Source organism: Ictalurus punctatus, chromosome 23 (assembly GCF_001660625.3).
Source record: "Ictalurus punctatus breed USDA103 chromosome 23, Coco_2.0, whole genome shotgun sequence".
NCBI classification, from domain to species: Eukaryota; Metazoa; Chordata; class Actinopteri; order Siluriformes; family Ictaluridae; genus Ictalurus; species Ictalurus punctatus.
The window spans coordinates 5,242,337-5,268,457 of NC_030438.2; the positions used below are offsets into that span (position 1 = coordinate 5,242,337).

A 26,121-nucleotide genomic window follows, 5' to 3' on the forward strand; every position below is an offset into this window, starting at 1 on the left:
GCTAAATTTAGAGACATCCAGAGGTACTGTAATATTCTGCATTAAACTGTTACATTCTAATAAATTAAAAGGCAAGTCATATTAAAATATATGTATGTAAAAACACAGCTTATTAAATAAATAAATAAAACAAGCACTGAATACGCATGCGCCGACAGGACGACTGCCTTCGGAATCACGCATGCGCAGTAGCATAATACCGGCGGACTCGTCAGATCAGTGGCCCGAACGACGAGGGGATAAATCGAGACTGTTTTTACAGGTCAGTGTTTCAAGAATTAGCTCAATTTCACTGATTATTTATTTATGTTTATTCAGTGAAAAATACTGATCAGAAAGCCGCTGAGAATCATCCCGAAGACACGATAAACAAGCCGTCCGGCGAAGTAGATCTAACCCTTGTCAGCTATCGACGCCAGTGAGGCGGTTATTTTTTTCCCTACACATTTTCGACAGGTCCCGCCTCCTGCTTTAAGATTGGGTAATAGTATCCCGTTTCCTGCGATACGATTGGTTTATAAGTTTGTACGTACAAATCGTTTGGTGGACAAGCCAATCCTAGAAGAGTAGGCGGGGTTTTACGGAATGCAGGTAGGGAAAATATTCTCGAAAAAGCCGTTAGGACGACATTGCGGCTAGCTCTGCTATCTGTTAGTGAGTTTTGATTTGATTAAATTTTTTTTACACATACTCTGTGACGCAAGCGTAAATTAAAATATTACACAGAGGTAATGATAATTAAACGCGTATATAGTAGTGTAAAGATTCCCTACTAGTTAGGGACTGTTTGTGTAAGTGTACAGCTGGTTCTGGTGCTCAAGTGACCGAGCTAATGTTGGTGTCATAGCTAGAGGGAAAATAACAATAATAACAATAAAAGAAAATGTCATTTGGCGATATTATGGCGATTTTACTGGATCAATGTGTAAGTTTTAGGCTAGCTTTTTATGAAGTGTATTTTTATGCAGTGTACACTCTGTACAGTGGGCTTACTGCGCATGTCTGGAAAAATTGGTGATTCAAATGCACTCATTTCCATTCCTGGAATATTATGGAATATTATGGAAATTCAAAACGTTTTGGGGGAAAAAAACGACGTCTTTTCTGTTATCTAGATTGTCCTTAGACATCCCCTATTTCCTTCATTAATGCATCCTTCCTAATGCAGATCACATTTTATGTTTTTTTTTAATGCTACACTTAATGACCTTTTTTAAAAATAGTAACACAACTAGACGTTTTTCACACTTTATTTGTTCATTCAATCATCTTCATTTAGCTTCATCCTGGTCATGGTGCAGTGAATCCGGAGTCTATCCCAGGAACACTCGCAGGCAGGAGTATATTCCTTACATGGTGTTTTTTTTTCTCCCAGCAGTCTTTTGTAGACACTTACACACTCGCATTCAGTGTATAGCCAGTCCACCTGCTAGCATGTTAAAAATTTGGGGAGGAAACTTGCACGGATATGGGACGAGAGCATGCCCAGAAACTGCACGCAGACAGTATCCCAGAATACCCACCCGGTTCAGAACTTGATCTCGTGCAGCGATTGTTGTTTTCCAAACACTGCAGATATGAGAGGTGTGTAATCCGCAGTACTTTGTTCTGGACCTTTAATCCAACTCCACCACAGTGATGTTCAGTGATGTTTCTGCTCAAACACCCACTTCTGAAGTGATGACATTCCGGTGTATCGAGCTGGTAAAACACTCAAATGTGCAGTGCTGGCTTCGATGGTCCAAAAACACACTGCAGTGTTTCTTGTTTCCCCTTTTTGTTTTTGTTTTTGTTCAGTACGACGCACTTTTGGGATAATGATGAACGTTCTCAGCTGTTCATGGTTGCAAGGTTGTCGTGTTTTTTTGTGTGTGTTTTGTTTTTAATTCTGTGCCAATTCAAATTAAGAGCTAGTTAAGAAGCTTAAAGAGCGGCAAAATAAACAAATAGCGTTCTCTGTGAACTAGGTTCAGACTTCAAGTTTTCAAGGAAAACCTTTTTGACCCTGCATACGTCCCAGCATTAGGATTGGGTGTATGTGTACTTTGATAAATTTTCACAATCCATTTTCTGCAATATCTCAGGCATATAAAATGTCATTTTTTCCAACATTGACCCATAGCTCATGTTAAAATATTGTTCTGAACCTTTAACATTATAAAATGTAAAAAAAATTTTAAAAAAAAATTAAGTTATAATTTAACATTATTAGAATAGTTTTCAGTTTAACATAATTTACTTTTGGAAAACAAAACATTTGTAAACAGTTATTTTTAATGGCAGCAGGTTATTAAACATGTATATCGTAAGACATATTTGCTACAGTTATTTTGGGACACACTAATTCTAATCTCGGGTACTGTTCAGGACTGATAGTAGGCGAATTGAGACGCAGCAGTTGTGTATCATCAAAAACATCAGTATAGTGATCTGGTATTTATGTCATTTAAGTGTTCCTCTTGCACAACAGCAATTTGTCAACGATTACAATTAGTTTATGTTAAAAAATGACACACTTTAAACCTTTAGTTACATTTAATATTATGGATGTCTGTGTGACAAGTGAGTTCCTGTCATCACTTGTGTTATTAGTCCCCATTTCCATTTTTTTTTTCTTGTCTTGAAATTAATAAGACGAAAACACAACTTGTCATGTTACCAAGAGACCAGAAAGCATAAACTCCTCTGTTCTGTTGCAAAGCACTGACACTGGAGACTCCTTCCATACATGATAAATAAACAAACCGTCTTGGTAAGTGAGTTAAATGTAAACACATCCCAGGACAGCCACTTCTTCTTCCATTAAGATTTTGCAGTGCAAATGTACAAATTTAACCTGAATGCATGAAGTTCATGCTTAACACACTGTAATTATTATTATTTTTATTATTATTATTATTATTCCCTGAAGGCTACACCATGAGTCAAGGAAAGGACAATGCGCGACTCCGAAGCTATAAGAACAAATCGCTTAACACGGATGAGATGAGGAGGAGGAGGGAGGAGGAAGGACTGCAGCTACGCAAACAGAAGAAAGATGAACAGGTGAGATGACTGGCAGCTTCAGGACTTTGTTCACCCCTCTGTAGTTGTAGTTCTTTGGCAGATGCAGAGTTCACTTGGTTTATCTTGGTGGCAGGATCAGCTGAAATTGCTCATAATTGCTCTGGGGGATTTCCTCAGACCTTCAAGCTAGTAGTTTAACTCCATAAGTCATGTGATTCCATGGTAAAATGTTAAACCAGTAATGCAGTATTACATTGATTTGGTTACCCGTAAATAAGTCTAAACATTTTGAGCATCTGTGTGGCCTTACAGCTGTTTAAACGGAGGAACGTGGCTACAGTGGAGGAAGACTGCACACTGGAGGATGATGGGATGTCAGACAGCGGCTACCTGGAATCCCAGGCCAATAACATGGAACAAATCACAGTAAGAGCCAAACACTGCACGTGAGAAAAAAAATCATGTGGAGTAACAATTCAAAGAACAAAGTTTATTATTATATTATATTATTAAAATAATATTGTAGAGCTTGACCGATAACTAAGTTGGGTGGTGTCTGCCAATAACCGGTCAATCAACCGATAGTTTTTATAATTGATACTGCATGAAAAGATAACACTCAAAGTAAAATATTGCTGAATTTTGTTACAAAAATTAGCAGTACTGACTGTACCATGAAAATGTACTGTACTTTTTTTAAATGAAATAAATATTAATATAAATAATTCATATAAATAATATATTAATAAATATAAGTAAAATTAAATGAGTAACATATACATCGAAACTAAACCAAAAGTAACACTCCAAATAACAAGTAAAAATAGAGACTTCGGACATGAATAAAAAAACACTTCAAATAACACAACAAAATTTGTCAGTGATAGTTTTTATTTCGCCTCTAGAGGCCACTCTCGTACTGTATAATGACAGCGGACTCTTCTCAGCCGCTCCTGCTACCGGGAAAATCTATCTGTGTGGATTTTTGCAGATAAGTGATAGTTCCAGGAAATCAGTTATTGGTCAACCTCCTATAATATTCTAATACTAATTAGAATTGAAGAAGAAACTTGGGCTGCAAAACGTATACATGTCATATGTTTTTGTAATTGTGTAATTTTCCAATTCAGGACACAATTTCATGCTTTTCTTGTGGCTAAATCTCAAATGTTGTCATGTTCAGTGTGCATTGAGTGCATTATGCATGTTTTACAGTGTTATAGCCCTGTAATGAGCATAGAGTGGTGGACAAATCAGCAGCCTTTAACATGTGTGGTTAAACGTATAGAAAGAAAATACAGGCATTAGCCAGACTCGAATAATATTCTTTGAGCACAAAGTGAGGATTGAAATTCATATCTCATAGCTGAAACTTTGGCCAAACACTAAGGGCTGGATTAGAAACTTCCTTAGAAGGGTAAGGTGATCATCTACTCGTTTGTTTTCACCAGAGTCTGTATTAATTGACTAACTAGCTAATTAACTCTCAATACGTTAATACATTACATTAGCTACCACTTTGTTTCACTCGAGTCAAACAAAATCCAGGACTGGGCAGAACATAAGAGCAGTTTATTCAGCTGTTGTTCTTTATTCATCAGGGTGGTGTTATATCCGAGGACATGACCCAGATGATCTTCTCCACCTCTCCCGAACAGCAGCTTATGGGAACACAACGCTTCAGAAAGCTTTTGTCTAAAGGTTAGGACACAAATACACACATACACACCCCTAGTAAGGACCTTTCACTTACATGATTATTAATGTTATACCTACATGTAAATATAACCCTAACTTTAACATCAATAATTAAAAGAACATTTTGATAATTAGTGTTTTTCTTTGTTTTTGTTTTTTTAAGTCTAAAGTCCCCGTGGCCTCAAAATGGAAGTTTTGTGGCTTTTAGTATGAATATGCTCGCAGTAAGGTTCTCTATAAGCTAGTGTGCTCCAAAACAATGACAAAGTCGCATTTAGAAGAAATATAGATTGAAAATTCAGTCTCTTTCTACCACCGATACGGCTCAACAATTTTGATGACATCATTCTGCACGTCAGCTTCTCTTCAGATTTTCTGTCCAATCAAATGCTGTCTAGAATCTGAATTGTCCCGCCTCCAACATTATAAAAATCCATAATACTAACCATCAAGTACGGCTTAGCCCGGGCTGTGAGGTAAGCTAAATGCTATTGGCTATTAATAAAGGGTGAGGAGTCACCCGTTATGTCCCGCCTTGACTTCCTGTTTCAGTAGAAATTACGTCAACACATCGAAGGCTCTCCAAGGGGACTTTAAGAAGTAGTTTTGTTCCCAACGATGTGTCCTACATGTCCCCGAAGACATAAACACATGTCGACACAAACTCGCGGTTGTGTATGTGTATATAATGTGTATAGTTGATCATGTGAGTGGTGTCTGTCCCTTCTTTAGAGCCCAACCCCCCTATTGATGAAGTCATTGCCACACTCGGTGTAGTGGAACGCTTTGTGGAGTTCCTGAAGAGGAAGGAGAACTGCACACTACAGGTGAAACCCACACACAGAAATGTCATTGAGCATTCATATTAGCAAGTGACACGTTGATGATGTTGCCCCTTAGTTAGTCTCTTTCCAGTATTAAGTGGAAGTGTTAATATTTTTCGATGAACAGCCTCTTGTCTCTCAGATGTCCCTCACAACTTTGCATTTGGTTCCACTGCATCAGGGCTTGATTAGGATTAAAGCAAATTTCGAAGGTGTTCCTTGTGATTGCTACTAGACTGAATATTCGTGTATGGCTTGCTAATGTCAGTGCAGGGTCAGACTGACAATAAACACACCACACCAACTCATTCCTCAGAGGCTGAACAGCTAGGATCCCATTTTGAGCTCTCAGACCCATAACAGCCCTGAGTCAGTTACTTACTCCAGATGGAATGCTCTTGCGATAAGCTCATGCCGGAGGAATGTGTGTGTCTGTGTATGTGAGAGAGAGATATGCTTTGCCTGAAAACTACAGCAGTAAAAGGTCATGCCACTGTGCCACTGGTGTTGTATCTCCACAGTTTGAAGCAGCGTGGGTCCTGACAAACATCGCCTCTGGCACATCTCACCAGACGCGCGTGGTGATCCAGGCTGGTGCTGTGCCCATCTTCATAGAGATGCTCAGCTCTGACTTTGAGGATGTCCAGGAGCAGGTAGAGTTAACCATACTCTGGTGTTTATTTTTTTAAATAAAGTGTACATCTTCAGTAGCTGTTAGCAATATAAATAGAAGTAAACCCCAAAATGGCAGCAAAGTGTGTGTGTGTAGATGGGACCAAGCCAACTGATAATAAATGATCAATCCTAAATTGGTTGGCTTAGTCGTGATAGTTTCTGCCAAGTACCTAGCAAAAGATTCATTTATTTCACAATTCTATTGGTGTCGTTAACCATCAGGTAACCATAGCGACCACAGACTCCGATTCATCGGCTATTTCCCTTCTCACTCTCGGACTCTAAGGATGTTTCTGGACTGACGCTTTATCCTGGTCAGGATCGTGGTGGATTCAGGGTCTATCCCGGGAAACACTGAGCATGCACACACTCGTTCACACTCAGAGCGATTTAGCGTAGACGAAACCAGATAATGCAGAGGAAACCCACATGGACATGGCAGAGAACATGTGAAACATCAGGATGGGTGACCCTGGAGCTGCACCGTCATGCCACATGTTTCTGGACAGGCTGAGTGTGTGCTTTATATAGAGAAAGGGACAAATCCCAAATCAGGCAATTTGCCAAGAAATGAACAGTCAAACACTTGTGCTGTAGCCTTCTGTGGTGTGTGGATGTGTCTCTCTGCATCTTGCTCTGTCTGTCTCGCTGTCTGTTTCATTCTCTCTGTCTGTCTGTATGCATCTTACCGTTTGTCAGTATGGCTCGCAGTCTTTCTCTCTGATCCGTCTGCCTGCCCGTCTCATTTCCTCATGGTCTCATGTTTCTGTGCAGGCGGTGTGGGCGTTGGGGAACATTGCTGGAGACAGCACAGAGTGCAGAGACTATGTGTTGGATTGCAACATCCTTCCCTCACTTATACAGTAGGATTCTTTCCAAAGTGTCCCAGTTTACCTGTTTGTCCTGGCTTGAGTTCGCATGTATCTTTTACTTTATATGCTACAATCCCTTGCAGTTTACACACACACGTACACTGTTTATCAACACTCTGTGTAGTTAGTGCACCGTTTATATAAACACTGTCGTTTGCATGAATTATGATATATTGTCGTGTTTACAGGCTCTTGACCAAACAGAATCGCTTGACTATGATGAGAAACGCCGTGTGGGCTCTGTCTAACCTGTGCAGAGGCAAGAACCCACCTCCAGATTTCACCAAGGTAAGACCCGTGTCTGACTGGATTGACATTTCATTTGGTACATCCTACTAGCTTTTTAGGATTCATACTGCAGTTTTGCAGTTTTAAAAGCGCATTATGTAAAGTTATGTAACGGTGGGTGTGTAATCTTCGTGGCAGATTGAATATAAAACGTGTGTTTGCTGTGTGCGTAGGTGTCGCCGTGCCTCAGCGTGCTCTCCTGGCTGCTCTTTGTGAACGATACAGACATTCTGGCCGATGCATGCTGGGCACTCTCCTACTTGTCCGACGGGCCCAACGAAAAGATCCAAGCTGTTATAGACTCGGGCGTGTGCCGCAGACTGGTGGAGCTGCTACTGTAAGATATGACACACAGAATTAGAAAGTGGTGGAGGGCGCATGTTTTTAGACATGTTTTGATCATCGAGTATATGATGTATTTTGATGTCCGATACACGACGCTACATCCGCTGCAAGTAGATGGCTGGGCAGATGACCCGTTAATTAGCTAGCTACGATCTAGGTGCTTAAATATCATATAGTGCTTTTATCTACGCTGAGAAGCTAGGACACGACACACTCGATGATTTTTGTTTGTAATTTCCTAACACCTAACAGGTTGTTGCGATCTCCTGAATCGTGATAAGATGTGCCGATTTTTCATTTGCATACCACAATCATTTCCTATAGGGGATCCGAGACATTGGCATATGCATGTTGTAATTTGCATATTTCATATTATATTGGCACATTACGGCATTTCATTATATCATACGCCTCTTATCTTTGTCCTGTATTTGATTCGATAATGCAAAATAACAAACACGCTCGATTCAGATTAGCAAACGATGAAACGGGGTAAATTGATATTTGTAGCTTCTTCATTCGTTGAGTGACGTCCAATTGATTTATCTGGATTTTAAAATGTAACCGTTTCATATTCAGTCCGTACAGGATTCACAGTGATTGTTGCGGACAAAAATGAATCGAAGAGGGCTTTGTCTGAATGTGATGATGTCACATGATGCACCTTAGCCCAAATCTACGGTAATTTTTGAAGAATTGCAATCTCCTCCAAATATTGCAGAGTTTGATTGATTTTTGTGTTCATTTCCGCCATCGCAAAATCCTGGAGGGACTGGATATTGCTTGTATACAAATGTGATAAATTGAAAAGCCACAAATGTTTTATCTTTTAAACTTCAGCCTGTAGTCATTGCGAGATCAGTGCAAAACTCCGTCTTATTAGCTTTTTGTCAAGTTATATTTCCAGCCCAATGATCCTTTACTCACTGTTCCTTTATTGTTGGTTTTTCTTCCGATTTTTGTTTTCGATAGACATTCGGATTATAAGGTTGTCTCTCCTGCGCTTCGGGCTGTGGGGAATATCGTCACAGGAGATGATGTCCAGACACAGGTATTAAAAGCAAAATTACACCTACATTTACACTGCTGGACAAAAGTTTGTGGATACATGACTGAATGTTTCTCATGATCTTAAAACCTTTTGATCTGAGGGTGTATGATTAAATGTCTGAAATCGGTGTTGTAGACAAAAATATAATCATGCCGACGTATTCATTTCTTTCATTAGAAAACTAACATTTTATTTTCAATTTTTTTTTTTTTTTAAACGGACTACTCGGAGCGAAATATTCTGAAAAGCAGCCGATAAGTGTCCAGCGTAGGTGGGAACTCCTTTAATACTGTTTAAAAAGCATCTCAGGGAAATTCCTCAAGAAATCGTACATTTCTGGAAATTCTAGGCAAAAAGGGCATCTACTCTGAAGATGCTCAAATATTAAATTATTCTGGATTTTTTATCACACCATAATTCCTATAGTTCCATTTGTGTTACTCCAGAGTTTTGATGACTTTATAATTATTCTAAAATGTAGGGGGGGAAAATTAAATAAAGAATGAGTGTGTCTAAACTTTTGACTGGTAGTGTGTATCCTATCTGGTTTCTTCCGAGTTTTATATACTGCTTCAGCGTTTCACCTTTTAAGAGTGTGTTTAGCTTGGTAATTAAAAGGGCATTTTCTCGTTTCAATTTTTAATTTTTATTTTTTAACTGTTGTTTTACCTGAACAGGTGATCTTGAACTGCTCTGCCCTTCAGAGTCTCCTTCACCTGCTATGTAGCCCTAAAGAGTCCATTAAGAAAGAAGCCTGTTGGACAATCTCCAATATTACTGCTGGTAACCGGGCACAGATACAGGTTTGTGTCTCTTGTCAGCCTCAGTATAGACTGTGTGTGTGCGCTTGATTAAGAGTCCCCCCCCCCCTCTCTCTTTCTCTAGATGGTGATCGACGCAGGTTTGCTTCCTCCTCTTATCAGTATCCTTCAAGTGGCTGAGTTCCGGACGAGGAAGGAGGCAGCGTGGGCCATCACCAACGCCACATCTGGGGGCTCCGCCGAACAGATCAGGTTGGGTGTTGCTTAAAATGAAACCATAGGCTTGAACTTTTAACTATGCAAGCATAAATTAAATGTCTAGATGCTACAGTTTTATTCCATTTCCTCATGCCAGTGTTTCTAAAGATTCTTAATGAAAATGAGAGACAAAGGAAGCAGATTAACAGCATAATATTGATTAACAAGTTGCTGGTGCTGTTTGTAGTATTGTGGACCGGTAGTGACCTATGCTGTCACTTGGGGGTGTGGATTGTCTGTTTTTTTTTTAGTTATAGTCTACAACCCACTATCTGATTTATACTACGTTTATTTACCGCTTCATACCTAAGTTGCATAGACTTGAGACAATCTCAATTTCTAGTGCGCGCGTACGGTCAGGTATGAGCACTTGTTCGAGTTTCAGGAGAGAACCTGACATTTCCAACATTCAAGTAGATCCAGGCCCTGTCCTCATATAGCACCTAGTCGGGAATACCTGATTGTAAATAAATAAATAAATAAGATTTTTATTAAAGATCAAAGGAAGCAAAACTACATCCCATGTAGATCTCTCAAAGTATCTGGTAGGTACCAACAACAGTGTAGAATGGGAAAAGCCCACCTTTGACCTGTTGTGCAGGTAGAACCCCAAAATGTGAAGGAAATTTTAGGCCCAGATAAGGATGTCTGGATCCATCACTCTGAATAGGGATTTCTTAAAACTTTTATTTATTTCAAACAGGCATCTGGTGGAGCTCGGTTGTATCAAGCCTCTCTGTGACCTTCTGACCCTGATGGACTCCAAGATTGTCCAGGTGGCGCTGAACGGCCTGGAGAACATCCTCAGACTTGGAGAGCTGGAGGCCAAGCGAGGAGGAGGAGGAATCAACCCGTACTGCGCCCTCATCGAGGAAGCATACGGTAACGACACGTTCAGTCTTCTGTTTTTCTACTTCCTAAAAAAAAACACATCTGTTTAAAAGAGACTCCAGTGTTGTTGACTCTGTCCCTTCCTGTTGCCTTTTCCTCAGGTCTGGATAAGCTGGAGTTCCTGCAGGGCCACGAGAACCAGGAGATCTACCAGAAGGCGTTCGACCTGATCGAGCGCTACTTTAGCCCCGAGGACGAGGATCCAGCCCTGGCCCCCGCCGTCGACCTGCAGCAGCAGCAGTTCCTTTTCCAGCAGTGCGAGGCTCCCATGGAGGGCTTCCAGCTTTGAGCAACAGAAAAGCTACAGCGGAGAGTTATTAATATCTTTAATGATTGTAAAGAGCGTGATGCTGCAAGAGCCTGTGTTGCTGGTCGACTTCCTCAACCTTCACCGTAACCTTATCCTTAACCTTAACCTTTCCTGCTCCCTTCACGCCTGCTGTCACTGGTTTTGAAGAACGGCTTCAGGAAAATAGAACCAGATTGATCCAAAAATAATGACCATCAGAGCAGCTCTGGAATTCTTGAAAGATTCCCATATTGCCCACCTTGCATTAATTCCCAGCCAAAAAAAAAAAAAAAGATCCCCCGTCCAAGTTAAAACGAGCATTAAGATTAAATGCTGCATCCAGCTAAGAGTCGATTAGAAACTGGGTATTGACTGCTTCTACGTATGTGTATGACCTCGCCACCGTACGGACGTCCCGAGACAGGCGGCCTGTACACGATCCTTTTTTTCGTTCGTTCAGAAACACTGGACTGACCGTGTGACTGTGTGAGCGCCTGGAAGTGCGCAAACAAACCATGAAACAACAGAGAGGCACAACTCGGCCAGTCTGCCCTGAAGACTGAAAAAGACTTCAGCAATTTTCTCTACTCATTAGAACCCACACTGCCTGCAAAAAGGCAACTCTTGCTGACGGACTGAAACAGGAGTCCAGACTGTATGTGAGTGACTGACCGTGTGCCACTTAATTGAATATCGAACTTCTTTGCTTTCATTCTCATGCATTCCTACGACGATTGTGCAGACTCCTAACAATTACACGTTCGCACCTTCTGGGAGTTGAAATCTCCCTGCGCACTGAGACTAAGACTCCCCCTCCTCGAGCCTGTGTGCCAGACTCTTCTGACTTAATAGGACAATTCCATATGATTATCATCCTTTATCATCAGCAGCACTTTATGTTCAGGACACAGAATCCTTTGGTTCGAATGGAAATCATTTTTTCTTTCCATGCAGTACTCGGCTCTCTGCTCCTCAGGAAATGAGATGAGAAAAAGGGTGCACTCGGTGCACGCCCTAGACCGCAGGACGTTCTTTTACAGAACTAAACACACTAAATACCGGCGTGAAATCTCATGGCTGATGAGCTTTGCCCCTTCTGAAGCTTCCTCCACTACTCGGACTCTTGATGACATTTAATGAGCTGAAATCTTAGCTTCCCAGTGTGTAACACATGCACACACACACTTTAACATGACTGATATTGACATGTTATAACATGACCCCATATAATATCATCGTTAACAAGAGTGATATGTGGAAAAAGGGGGAAAAACAGCATTTTTTCACGTCTCATTTTAGGGGTGGAATATGTTCGTACCGACTGTGCCATAGTCCTTATGTGAAATTAAGATTTACAACCCAGCAGCAATTTAAATAAGACAAAACCATACAGAAAGGAATCCAAATCGAGCTTGAAGCCTACCGGTGATTTTGTTTGCTTAAAAAAAAACTGCAAGATTTGTTTACTAGGGTTTTTTTTGTTTGTTTGTTTAATGTTGGATTCTTCCAGAGAGAGATGACCAGCTCTTCATTTTCAATACTGCTGTCGTATTGAGATTGTGTAACTGTTCTCTGTCAAGCCATTTGCATAAATGCTGTTTCATGAGTTCCCGTGGCCGTGCTCTTTTCCACTTCTGCACGTTAGTTCAAGACGCCGAAGAACCGCGAATGAAACTGAAACAGGTAGGTAATCCATTTTAACGGTCTGTTCGTCACCATCTTTGAATCGGATTACTGTTTTCCAATCTGATAAGAAAATTAGCGTCAAATAAAAGAACCTTGTAATTGTAAAGTTACTCGCATTTGCGGTCACATACTTCACATACGCCTTGCAAAATCTGTAAAATGTTGTTCTTTTTTTTTTTTTTTTTTTAAAGAAAAAAAAAAGTGAGATCATAAAAATTGCATTTTGTTTTTTTTTTTAGTTCTGCTAAAAAAAAAAACCCAGACGTAGCAGATGTTTACATATTTTAGACACAATAATAATGTAAATTCATTATTAATATACATTAAGATCCCCTGGCTCTTAATGTACGTGTTGCGTTCTTGAGTATCAGTGAATGTTTGCACCTTTTGTAATAGTCGTGTATGAGACGAGTCCCTCAGTTGTCCTCGGTGTGAAAAGATGGATCTCAACATCATATAGCGACTGAAATCTGCAGAAGAAAAATGCTAGAAAAGAAAAAGATGTGCAGGACCTGGAGGATTTTTCTGAAGAACAGTGGGCAGTTTAACTGCTCAGGACAAACAAGGGACTCGTGAACAACTATCACAAAACATAACATACAGGTAACAACCCACAGGTGTGTAAACTTTTGAACTGGTTCATTTGTGTAAATTCAGTTATTATTGTGTCTTGTGGACTATAATGTAAAACTCATGTGAAATAGCTTCTTCAGGGCAGAACTAAATAAAAAAACCAATGCAATTTTAATGATCCATCTTTCTTTTTTTAATTATTAACATTGTGCAGATTCTGCAAGGTGTATATAAACTTATGCCAACTGTAATTATTTACTAATTAGCAGCTAATTATTAATTACACTTTCTTAATTTTATGGATGAGCCTATTCTAATTTTTCTTTTTCATATGCTACTAATATCAGAGCAAAGGGTCAGAAATATGATATAATGAAACATTTTCTAAGACTCGTGTATCACAACACACAGTAACATTTGCTCTCAAACTGTCAGCAATACAGTAGTCTTGGATTTTCAAAAAGCTGTTCGACGATACTTTAATAAAATGTCTCCAAAACGAAATGTATTTTTATTATAGTTTATCACGATCTCAATATTATATCATCATATCACCCAACCCTATTCAGGGCTCTGGATACCGGTCAGATCTGATACTTACTTATTTTCCTTTCAGAAGATGAAAGATGGAGAATAATGTTCAGGGCTGCAGTAGAAAGGGGGAAAGGTAAGCAGCCTTAGGAATGTGTTCTCATGGCGCATTTTTTAAATATTCCCAATCTGCCACTCATCCGGCGGTTCAGACCGGCATTATGTCAGTACTCGGTGTCATTAGTATATCATTTCCAAAAGTGTTCATATTTAAATTAAAAACCTCAGTCCACACTTTTAACCTCTTTCCTTGCACTGCTTGCTCAAACACACTCTGATTACAAGGAAGTGGAAAGGTAATTTGCTCTAAGGATCTGGCTTTGCAGTCATTTTGCCTTGCTTATGACAAAGAAAACAAGAGCAAGAAAAGTGACACGGATAACAGAGGAATTCTCTTTTTTTTTTTTTTTTCTTTTTTACTCAATTCTCTATCTGTGAAACAAATATATATTAACAATAATCGAGCAGATGATCAACACTTTCCAACAATGCAGGAACATGACTGTGCTACCATGTAGTTATTTCAGGATATGTGATGCTTTTTGAACCATGAACACGTGACAGATTTTAGTGTTCGTGTTTTGGGGTGGAAGCTCCTCACTGTGGTTTTTTCTCAATCAGAGACGCTGCCACATCTAGTTCCTTCTGTGCCTCTTCTCTCAACCGAGCCTTTTTCTCCATGTTTCTGCTGGTCAGGTTGTCATGGCGATTTACAGCCTGCAAGGGCAGGAACATTTTTTTTGGTTATGGACCAATGTAAATGTTTATGACTGTGTACAACAAGCAAGCTTTCAGTCGTTTCACTCCAAAATGAGAGGATAAGACGAGTGTCCTCATGCTGCCTTACGGATGTTGATTATTCCCATACACGCTGTTTCTGATTTATTAGGTAACTTCCACTGATTGTCTACTTTTTAAAGTGAGCTATATGGAGGTGTAGCTAATAAAGTAGCAGATCTGAATAGTGCATTATTAAGGCAGGTAGAGTTGTTATAATCACCTACCTGTTTTCCCAGGACGACCATCCAGATGCAGCCTCCAATCGTCAGAACTATCATGACATAGCAGGCCTTAACACGCAGTCGGTTCCTGGCTGCATCAATCATCTCAAATCTGAAAATCAGATTTGTAACAGAAACGGTTTGTAGGCTGCTTTAAAGTTTAAAAACGCTTTTACATTTAGCGGTGTTGAAAACCTGAGAGAAGATGAACACACTGCACGATACACACAAGAGCCAGCCTTGGCAATGACTGCAACTTGTAAACTAGAGGAAAATTATTAGGAGCTTAATGATGAACAATGTGGCTACATTCATAGACATGGTTAGGGAATAGCAGTGAACTATCCACCATTCAGTCTGTATTTCTTGTATAAAAAATTTGTGTATTTCTTTCCTGCCAAGACATCTTAATGTGATTATTTTTATATTTTATATATAAAACCAGTTGAGGGCTGTTCCAGGTTGAAAATATGGTAGCGTTTAAGATTGGGAAACCACGCCTCCTTCACTGTGACTGACAGGCACCAGGGCAACGCCTCCTCCACTGACACTGACAGGCATCTTTTCTTGTCATATGAACATCTCCAGCTCTCCATATGAGCCACATCTGTTCTTTGATCTCTTCCCGGATAGCACGAATTACACCAATTAACTTTACACACGGGGAAGTGACTTTGAGAACAAATGTCACATGACTTCATAAACACACTGTTTTATCTGGCTACGGAAAAGGACGTGGCCACTTACGACACGAGCTCTGGGATCTGCTCCTTGGATTTGAAGCGTCCGGACCACACAAGAATCTTCTTGTCCATCTCGGACGGACTGTAGCCGGGCGTTTTGAACCCTGCTGTTTGTGCAAGAGAATAAAAAATAAATGGAAAAAAAGTCATTTCAAATGTAATTTAAGACCACCTTTGTAGTGCTGTACAAAATATGTATAGAAAATATACATGCATAAACATTTTACCTATACAATGCCCTCCACTAATACTGAAATTCTTGGTAATTATGAGCAAAGAAGGCTGTGAAAAATTGTCTATTTTGATATTTTCCTTTGATCTTTTGGTTGAACAATTTCCTGTTCCTAGTCATCCAGGTGTAGTTAAAAAAAAAAAAGAGTCATATCAATGGCAATATACTTCAATATATTATTCTCATATGAATTTATAGGGGTGCCAATAATTGTTGGGGCATGGCATGGAGGCGATCAGCCTGTGGCACTGCTGAGGTGTTCTGGAAGCTCAGGTTGCTTTGATAGCGGCCTTCAGCTCGTCTGTATTGTTGGGTCTGTTGTCTCTCATAGATTCTCTATGGGGTTCGGGTCAGGCGAGTCGGCTGGCCAATCAAGCACAGTAATACCATGGTCAGCAAACCAGTTACTAGTAGTTTTGGCACTGTGGGCAGGTGCCAAGTCCTGCTGGAATAGGAAATCAGCATCTCCATAAAGCTTTTCAGCAGATGGAAGTGCTCTAAAATCTCCTGGTAGACGCTGCATCGACTCTCGACTTGAGAAAACACAGTGGACCAACACTAGCAGATGACATGGCAACCCAAATCATCACTGACTGTGGAAACTTCACACTGGACTTCAAACAACTTGGATTCTGTTCCTCTCCACTCTTCCTCCAGACTCTGGGACCTTGATTTCCAAATGAAATGCAACATGTAATTTCATCTGAAAAGAGGACTTTGCACCACTGAGCAACAGTCCAGTCCGTTTTCTCCTTAGTCCAGGTAAGACGCTTCTGACGTCTCTGGGTCAGGAGTGGCTTAACACTAGGAATGTGACACTGTGACATTTCTGTATTCTAATATTTTGAGATACTAGATTTTTGATTTCTGTAAACTGTAATCATCAAGATTAAAACAAAGAAACACTTGAAATATTTCACTTTGTATGTGAAATTAAATTACAGGAAAAAACTGACTTTCACGATATTCAATTTTTTTTTAAATGCACCTGTATAGACACACACACACAGTGATGCTTGAAAGTTTGATGAATTTCCTACATTTCTGCATAAATATTACTTAAAACAGATTCTGATTTTCACTCAAGTCCTAAAAGTAGATAAAAAGAACCTAATTAAACAAATGAGACAAACATATTATACTTAGTCATTTATTTATTAAAGAAAATGATCCAATATTACATATCTGTAAAAAGTATGTGAACCTCTACAATTATCAGTTAATTTAATGGTGAAATTAGAGTTATTTTCAATCAATGGGACGACAACCAGGTGTGAGTGAACGAAGTGAAAAAGTTGTTCATCATGATGCGGGATTGCGCTAGGCGTTTGCTGCCTCCAGAACAATAAAAAAAACAAGTTATGTCAAGCACACAAAAAAAAGTCCTGATCATGAGAAAACAAGACAGAATGAAAAACTATAATACATATATAAATTAAAGTCACTAAAAGTGTTTAAAAATAGTCGCCAAACCCAGTGGCAACACTGATGAGCGATCCAGAAGATGGCGAGCGACGTGATGTCAGGTGTGTTGTTTTTTTTTTGTTTTACATAAATGATACAAAAGTAGATTGATTTAAAAGAAACTAATCTGAATAATAAAACAGACAAAAACAGTCTAAAACCGTTTTCTGCGTGTGAAGCGAACGATGACTGAAATAAAACCATTGGCAAGCCTTCACCTTATAACCACCCACACCCACTTAACCTATATATGCTTCGTGAATTGCCTAAGGTGTGTCTACGGGTAATCTCAGCTTAGATATCATTTAATGTCATTTAAATTTTTTTATTATGTCAAACATCTCATGAGGAAACGGAACAGGTGTATTTCTAAACCTGTTACAACAAATTAAATTTTTTTAAAGGCTCCACAGACATCATGAGCAGAGCTGAATCTTAAATAGGAAGATAGGCTTCAATGTACCATAAATATATAGTTATAAACACTCATTTACTAACCTTGTGTTGGCACTGACGCGTCATGTGGTTTACTACACAAATTCCTCCAGCTTGCTGAACTGAGTGTAGATCTCTGCAATTGGCCTGGAGGCAAACCGGAATTAAAACCAGATTATCATCATGACATGGCAGTGGAGAAAAACGTGCAAGGTACAGGAAGTACTGTTTACAGAAAGTGATGTCACTAAAATAACGTTATATTCCCACCAATAATATATAAACTACAGTATTTATGAAGTTTGCAGTCAAGAGTCTGCTCAGAAAAGATTTTTAAAAAAATTTATTAGCTTTTTTTTTTTAATGATCAATGTTTATATATTCTTCCAGAAAGAAGCAGATGTTCCCCAAAACACACAATAATGTTTCTCACCTACAAAAGTACCAAAAGCGGCACGAGATCTGCAGATTGCGTTGAAGATCATGTCTTGAAGATAAATATAGCTGTGAAATAATTGTAAGAAAATATGTTTGTTTCCTAAACCATTAGAAAACACACACAAAAGTCAACTCCGTTCTCCTAGCACTGGAATCAAGACAGTTCATTTGATGTGTTTGATAAAGTGCGTAGCTTGACTAGCCGCTCTGTGCTACCTTCACTGGTCCAGCGAATCTGCGTAGAACACGTTTTCCAATTAAACAAGCAGCAGTGTGTCATTTCCTGCCCATATTTTCATTTATACTATAAAGAGTTGCAAGCTACAGTGGTTAGCTTAAGTACACAACTTTTTTTTTTTTTTTTTTTTTTTTTTTACAAAACATTGCTGCTCATCATGCGCTTTACGTGTTCATGTGTGGGTTCATGTCGTGATTACTATGTTGTCTTTTCAGTTCATCGTAACATTCATTACAAACTTAACTTAATATAGCTATATTAGAATAAAGTACAAACAGCATTGTGTTTTCTTTTCCACGAGCCATTTAGTGACTCGCTTAATTAACGAAGTGATTTACATTTTACTGTTATCAAACAGTTGGGTGTGTTAAACACGTTTGAACACATAGGTACAGTGAATGTACGTTAGCCAAACAGGCCCTTGTGGAGACTGTTAGTATTCCGTAAAGACTGCCTGTTTAGGGCGTTCAAGTACAAAAGGACATAAAAATAAAAGAAGAGTTACTATAAATGTAAACATTTAGTAATTTTTCAAACCCAATCATGCATCCGACTGAAATAGTCATTGCCATTAGTTTTTATGGTAGTTTTAATTTCATATTAATCTTTATTATGCTTTCGTAACGTAACGTCTCGTATTTCTTTAAATATATATTGTTCATTTCTATTTTATACAACCTTCTTCATCTGATATCCAAATACAACACATCAACACGAAACATTTATCGAGTTAGTCGGCCAAACTAATGCAAAATTCTTTCACCAATATAATTCAGGCACTGTATGGGCAGTTATGGACTTTCACAGGTTTTGAGGACCTTTCAGTCCATCATGGCGGCGCCCAATGGCACTCTGAATTGTGCGGACTTTTTAATGTTTCAGGTAAAAGCTTTTGTTTTGCCTTTTATGTTATTTTTTTAACTTCAAGCTAATTCTGTCGGCTAGAAACCTGTCTTTGTGAGCTTGTTGCTGTTTTACTGAAGTGAAGTTTATTAGCAGCGGGCTTCCGAAGACCCGAGTTCATAGTCACAGGGTTGACCACGGCTGGTTTTTAAACGTCTTCCTGTAGGGTATATGTAGTGCACAAGCTAGGGTGTAGTATCTGTTATTTCACATGCTCCACGTAGGGCATGTATATAGGGAGTATGGAGTTATTTGGGATGTGACCCAGTTCTGTACAGGATGCATACAAGGGGAAACTACTCTACATCTTTAACGCTTTCTCAGTTATATGTACAAGTGGCACCATTTTTGTTCTTGGTTTATTTTTATTTACAACATATACACCTCAATTAGCAATTAGTTTTTTTCTGACTACAGAAGTTTTGGGGGACGTCTGTAGGTTTCAGTGGCAATTTAACACACACACACACACACACACACACACACACACACGTATATCTTGTCAATAGATTGGTAACATATTTAGGATTAAATGAGGTCTATTAATGAAGTCCATGAAGGCAGAATTCTCCTGTGTTTCTCTCTTTTAGGAGGTGTTAAAAGCAATGCGTACCTTTGATGACCGGATTGTCCATGCTCTCAACACTACCGTGCCCACGGTGTCCTTCTCAGGAAAAGTGGATGTCACGCAGACCTGCAAAGAGCTCTATGAGTCTGTACGTCTGCTGTGGAACTGCACTGATGATATGTACATATCGTTCAAGTGTTAATCAAATTGTGTGTTTGCTTGCATGAGGAAGACGCTTGATAATGTGTGTGTGTGTTGCATGTATCTTCCAGCTGGTGGAGGCCCATTTGAGGAGAGATAAAGCAATAAAAACGTGTATTATAGAAACCTCAGAAGTTGTCGGGCGGTTACGTGAAGCAAGGGCGAAGGACAGCGACAACCTGTCAATCATCAAACAACTCAGGAAAGAGCAAAACAAGGTAGTGTGCTTATTTACTGAGGTTGTTTACATATGTCAAGGTTGGGTACATGTCTACTGGGGTTGTTTAGTTGCTTACTGAGGTCGTGCAGTTATACACAAAACCTACACAACCTCAGTGTGTATCTACCAATATTTTGTGTATATGTGTGTGTGTGTGTGTGTGTATGTATATATATACATATATATATATATATATATATATATATATATATATATATATATATATATATATATATATATATATATTTATATTTTTGTGTACATGTCTACCTAGGCTGTGTGTGTATTTGCTGAAATTGTGTACATATTCAGCGAGGTTGTGTCGTTATCTAGTGAAGTTGTGTACATATCTATCTACTTGCCACTAGGGGGAGGCAAACCTCAGCACATGGGTTTCAGCACATTTATAGGAAAAGGTCATGAACATGGTTTAACATTTAACATTTCAATTCTGTTGTTGTACAAATATTGTATAATTCAAAGTTAAGAAATAAAATAGTTTTTACATTTTTAATTTTCCAAGAACCTGATTCCTGCGTCTACTGCTTTATCAGTTCCAAAAAAAATTGCAGCTAACCTTCTGTTTAGCTCTGATTGTTTAAAAAATATATATTTAGTTAGTTCTAGCTATTTTTTAAAGACTATTTTTTTAAATTTTAAGAGTTGAATTAATGTATAGGATTTGGTTATAACTTCATAAAGAATGACCTTTTTCTCTTTTTTATTTGCATTTGCTCTTAGTTAAAACTCATGCAGTCTGAACTGAACGTTGAAGAAGTCATCAATGATCGCAGTTTGAAGGTCAGAATGTCTGCGTGCTCTTTATCTGTGTATTTGTGTGAGCTGTGATTTCTGTGTCATTCTTTACTCTTCATCTGATTCAGAAACATTACTCATACTCTGATCACCTCTCACCTACATCGCTTCCATTTACATATTTCTGGCCTCCTTTTCAAAACCACTCAAGAAACTACATTCACTAGCCACTGTATAAGGAACACCAGTACCCCTGTTCATTCATGCAATTATCCAATCAGATCCAAATCAAACATCAGAATGGGGGGTGGACATGATCTCAGTGACTTTGATCGTAGCATGGTTCTTGGTGCCACACAGAATAACAACTCTGTACAGCCGTGGTGAGTAGAAAAGCATCTCAGAATGTACAGCATATTGAACCTTGAGGTGGATGGGGTATCGGATCAGAAGACCACATTGGATGTAGACAGTAGAAAAGTTTACATGCATGCTTCTTTAGTAATTGCCCTACGAATTATATACATTTTTCTAGAATAGAAAGAAAGGAAGTACTTTCATTCATGCAAACTTTTCTCTGATATTTGCAATAAAACCCTGTATATACCAGTCCCTCCAGGATCTTGCAATTTATTTATTTATTCTCCTTTTTTCCTTTTTCCCCCCTCCTGTCGCAATCAGAAATATTCAGAGGACCTTGCCATTTTTAAAAAATCACCACAGATTTGGCCTGAGACACATCATGTGACGTCATCAGCACAACGCACATTTAGTCAATGCCCTCTTTGATTTACGTGCGTCGAACATGAGTTCACCTAAAAGGTCTCCTTTACCAACAAACATCATTGTGAAACAGCATGCGAAACCATTTATAATTGCAATTCGCCAATTCCAGTCGTTTTCCAAAAAAAAAGCACAGAAATCTCTGCCAGTTTCATCGCAAATTTTGAAAGAAAGCCGCGGCACAATCACACAAAAAAAGAACTTTGTGAAATCCTGGACGGATTGGTATACAGTATGCGCAGTATATTTTCTACCTCAGATAAGTGTTTGTTTATAATTATAATAATAAACAAACACTTATTACAATGTATTATTTCTCTTCAGTGTTAGCAGGTCTGCATCAAGAAAATCTCTGGCTTCCAGTAAACCAATTTCAACTTTTATTTGTTTTTATATTTATCCATCTTACTACTCTTCTCAATTCTCCTAGATCATTTATCGACACTTCCATTTGTTTTAGAAATATGAACAATTGCATAACAAATTGTATTTCGATTATCTGTAGGTTTTCAACGAACGATGTCGGATCCACTACACCCCCCCTAAGAACTAATTAAAGCTCCGTTCCCTTTGGAGAGGGCTACAGTATACACTGAGCTGGCTGTGAATCTCTGGAAACAACTGGAGTGAGTTGGGATACCGCTCTGTTTTAAATCCCTCTCATTTCCCACTGTTAGTCTGAACTCCTGTGTTTCTACAGTAACATGAGACTTCTTGCTCTTTATGCCAGCGTTGTACTAAATGTTGTACAAAGATTTTTATAAACATTTAGTTGTTTTTTTCCAGTGGCCAGAGTGTGTTCAGTTGTACTCTCTCTCTCTCTTTACAATTTACATTGCAACCTGAATTACAGGTGACACAATGTGAAAGTGTGGGTGTGTGTATGCGGGATTGGGTGGGAACTAAATGAACCAAAAAAAACCCCACAGACTGAACACTTGATTGGAAATCTTAAAGGAGTTTAGTTGAAGTCAGATAACAGATTAATAATTAAAGGTACTACAATTCTGGTCATGTTCTCTACAGATACAGTTGAGGCCATGAGTTTACATACGCCTTGCAGAATCTGCAAAATGTTAATAATTAAAATAAAATAAATAAAAATAAGAGGGATCATAAAAATTGCATTTTTAAAAAATGTAGTATGTACAGTAGATGTTTACATGCAGTAGACACAATAACAACTTAATTTACACAATGACTATAAAGTTATTATTATTATTATTATTATTATTATTATTATTATTATTATTAATATTATGTATGTGCTGTTTCTATAGTGTCTCGGTCTTAATGAAACCTCTGCTCAGAAGTATTCAATGGGCTCATATTAGGCTTTGGGTGTCTGTATTCCTTATAGTGCCCTGTATTGTTCCAGTTACCACCCTGATTTAGTTTTGAAGACGTCAAACATTTTTCCAGCCTGTTCCTCTGCATGAGGCTTCACCTGCAGTTACCCAAAACAGCCCGTTTTCCCCAGGTTAACCCCTTAAACTCTCATCACTTGTAACTAGATACCATTTGTGAATAATTACTGCTTCCTAAATCATTATAAAATCTTTATATGGTGTTTATTCTGGGGTTGAAAATGAAAGCAATAAATAAATCATTGTTCTAAGAACGTATTCAAGAATATAGAATACAGAAAAAGAACTAGAGGGTGAAGAAATTGGTTCTTTTTGGTAGGACTTATATCAGCTCTGGTAGTTTTAGTAAGAAGAGGGAGGAATATGAATTATGATAAATAAGGAATAAAAATACTCAAGGGTCGTGCTGTTTTTGGAAAATAACAATGACAGGGTGGTGCGATGGGACATAATGAAAAGCCAGTTATTGTTGCTGCATCAGAGGGAAATATTTTCTTATAACACTCTAAGTGGTTTATTCCTCCTCTTTATTTGACAGCGATGATCTTTTTTTTTTTCTTCTCACCATTATTGAACACCCCCCCCCCCCCCCCCCCCCATCCTAATGACCGAGAACAAAGCGCTGACACTGGAGACTGCTTCCACAAATGTTAAATAAATGTCTCCTCACAGAAAAGCTTACCATATTATTATTATTATTAAGTAATACACATTTATAATCTGTTAACTATTAATATATTACATGCAAGACTGTACAAGTCCCTGTGAATGAGTTAAAAAAAAAAATGAACAAATACCTTCTGAATTTAAGAATTGACCAGCGCTGTGGAATAAAGGCATAAAATACACTGAAACATAGCCTCAGTAACTCGGACCAGCTTAGGAACAAATATTCGACCATTCTAATTGTTGTTTTTTTCTTTAAAAAGAGGTAACCACTTTGTTTGGCAAAGATTGAAACAATCGTGCTAAATTTATGATCATTAATTTGATGCTGAAACGTATTGAATGAAGACACTGAAGAAAGTTTCTTGGTAAAGAAAGTGGTGAGCAGTTATGATGATTTAAGCCATAAGGGCAGAACACACCAACGTCATCACAGATTTGTTGCACACTGGCAGCGACATCATACTCCTCTGAGATTCCTCCACAACATATTATTACTGTATTACTACTTTTTAACCCATTTTTATATATACACAGTATCTCACAAAAGTCAGTACACCCCTCACATTTTTGTAAATATTTGATTATATCTTTTCATGTGACAACACTGAAGAAATGACACTTTGCTACAATGTAAAGTAGTGAGTGTACAGCTTGTGTAACACTATAAATTTGCCGTCCTCTCAAAATAACTCAACACAGCCATTAATGTCTAAACCGCTAGCAACAAAAGTGAGTACACCCCTACATCTATTTCCCAAACACAACCTCTGGATATGACGCTGAGCACGTGCGCTCAACTTCTTTGGTCGACCATGGCGAGGCCTGTTCTGAGTGGAACCTGTAAAACCGCTGTATGGTTTTGGCCACCATGCTGCAGCTCAGTATCAGGGTCTTGGCAACCTTCTTATAGCCTAGGCCATCTTTATGTAGAGCAACAATTCTTCTTTTCAGATCCTCAGAGAGATCTTTGCCATGAGGTGCCATGTTGAACTTCCAGTGACCAGTATGAGGGAGTGTGAGAGTGATGACACCAAATTTAACACACCTGCTCCCCATTCACACCTGAGACCTTGTAACACTAACAAGTCACATGACAGCGGGGAGGGAAAATGGCTAATTGGGCCCAATTTGGACATTTTCACTTAGGGGTGTACCCACATTTGTTGCCAGCGGTTTAGACATTAATGGCTGTGTGTTGAGTTATTTTGAGGGGACAGCAAATTTACACTGTTACACAAGCTGTACACTCACTTCTTTACATTGTAGCAAAGTGTCATTTCTTCAGTGTTGTCACATGAAAAGATATAATCAAATTTTTACAAATACATGAGGGGTGTACTCACTGTTGTGAGATACTGTGTGTATGTATATGTGTGTATATATATAGTTATATTTAATGATATATTTTAAAGCCATTTATAGTTTAGTTTTAAACATGGTATATTGCATGCTGTCTGTACTGAAGACTTTACCCCTTTTGTGTGACAGCACTGACACTAGAGACTCCTTCCATAAACGTTACATGTACATTTGTGGCATTTGGCAGACACTCTTATCCAGAGCAACTTATATTTATCTCATTTATACAACTGAACAATTGAGGGTTAAGGACCTTGCTCAAGGGCCCAACAGTGGTAGTTTGGCTGGGGTTTGAATTCATGACCTTCTGATTAGTAACCCAGAGCCTTTAACCACTCAGCCACCGCTGCCACTGACATTAAATAAACGTCTCCTCACAGAAAACATATCAACGATTGCACGTTTGCACCATTTTTTAAATTTGGTTTATTAGTATGACTTACACTTTGACATCAACAAATTCATGTGCATTAAAACGCTTTAAAAATGTGTTAAAAGTTTTTTTTTTTCTTGCCTTTTGCCCAGAATTCCTAGGGTGGGCCAACCTGACCAGGATAAATACAAAAATGAATGATGATTATGATTGTGAGAATAGATAAATATAGAACCCCACTGCTAGAACACACCTTATTCAGGGATTTGCTGCAATGAAGAAAAATTGTGATCTCTGTGACTTTGATCATGGCATAGTTGTTGGTACCAGATGAACTGGTTTGAGTATTTCAGTAACTGTAGATCACCTGGGATTTTCTCATGCGCACGCGCGCGCACACACACACACACACACCCTAGTTTATAGCATTTAAATAGAATGGCCAGTTTTAGATTAGAGGAAAAAATCACTTGGTCCTTTTCCAGTCTTCAACTGTCAATGTGACATCTGCGATTTTGAAAAGTCGTTAGTAATCAGGACTCTTACCTTTTATTTGGAAATCA

The 26,121-nt window shown here is 38.6% G+C and overlaps 3 protein-coding genes and 1 long non-coding RNA gene across 5 annotated transcripts; 3 read left to right on the forward strand and 1 right to left on the reverse strand.

The window, feature by feature from the left end:
- The first annotated feature begins 163 nt into the window (after window positions 1-163).
- On the forward strand, window positions 164-12,820 carry kpna1 (karyopherin alpha 1 (importin alpha 5)). Its single transcript, XM_017453234.3, has 14 exons — window positions 164-262; window positions 2,912-3,045; window positions 3,319-3,432; window positions 4,608-4,707; window positions 5,437-5,531; window positions 6,050-6,181; window positions 6,978-7,066; window positions 7,264-7,363; window positions 7,537-7,700; window positions 8,681-8,759; window positions 9,437-9,562; window positions 9,645-9,772; window positions 10,482-10,660; window positions 10,771-12,820. Exons 2-14 carry the CDS (start codon window positions 2,920-2,922, stop codon window positions 10,956-10,958), a joined length of 1,620 nt encoding a protein of 539 aa, XP_017308723.1. The 5' UTR covers window positions 164-262; window positions 2,912-2,919; the 3' UTR covers window positions 10,959-12,820.
- Window positions 12,821-14,204: 1,384 nt separating this feature from the next.
- fam162a (family with sequence similarity 162 member A) lies at window positions 14,205-18,294 on the reverse strand (the record flags this gene model as incomplete). Its single annotated transcript, NM_001200634.1, is given in 5 exon segments — window positions 14,205-14,525; window positions 14,813-14,921; window positions 15,557-15,659; window positions 17,747-17,830; window positions 18,117-18,294. Coding segments are annotated over 5 exon segments (468 nt in total). The 3' UTR covers window positions 14,205-14,405.
- LOC108256409 (uncharacterized) lies at window positions 14,823-16,217 on the forward strand. The gene is made up of 2 exons (XR_001810287.3): window positions 14,823-14,948; window positions 15,255-16,217. It is a non-coding gene; the product is annotated as an uncharacterized LOC108256409 (long non-coding RNA).
- Window positions 18,295-19,135: 841 nt separating the features above from the next.
- On the forward strand, window positions 19,136-22,578 carry mix23 (mitochondrial matrix import factor 23). 2 transcript variants are annotated; one of them, XR_008393283.1, is made up of 6 exons: window positions 19,136-19,241; window positions 19,853-19,978; window positions 20,103-20,249; window positions 20,993-21,052; window positions 21,289-21,390; window positions 22,296-22,578. XR_008393283.1 is itself a non-coding variant. In NM_001200977.1 (5 exon segments), coding segments are annotated over 5 exon segments (432 nt in total). In that variant the 5' UTR covers window positions 19,183-19,190; the 3' UTR covers window positions 22,344-22,571.
- The last annotated feature ends 3,543 nt before the right edge of the window (window positions 22,579-26,121 follow it).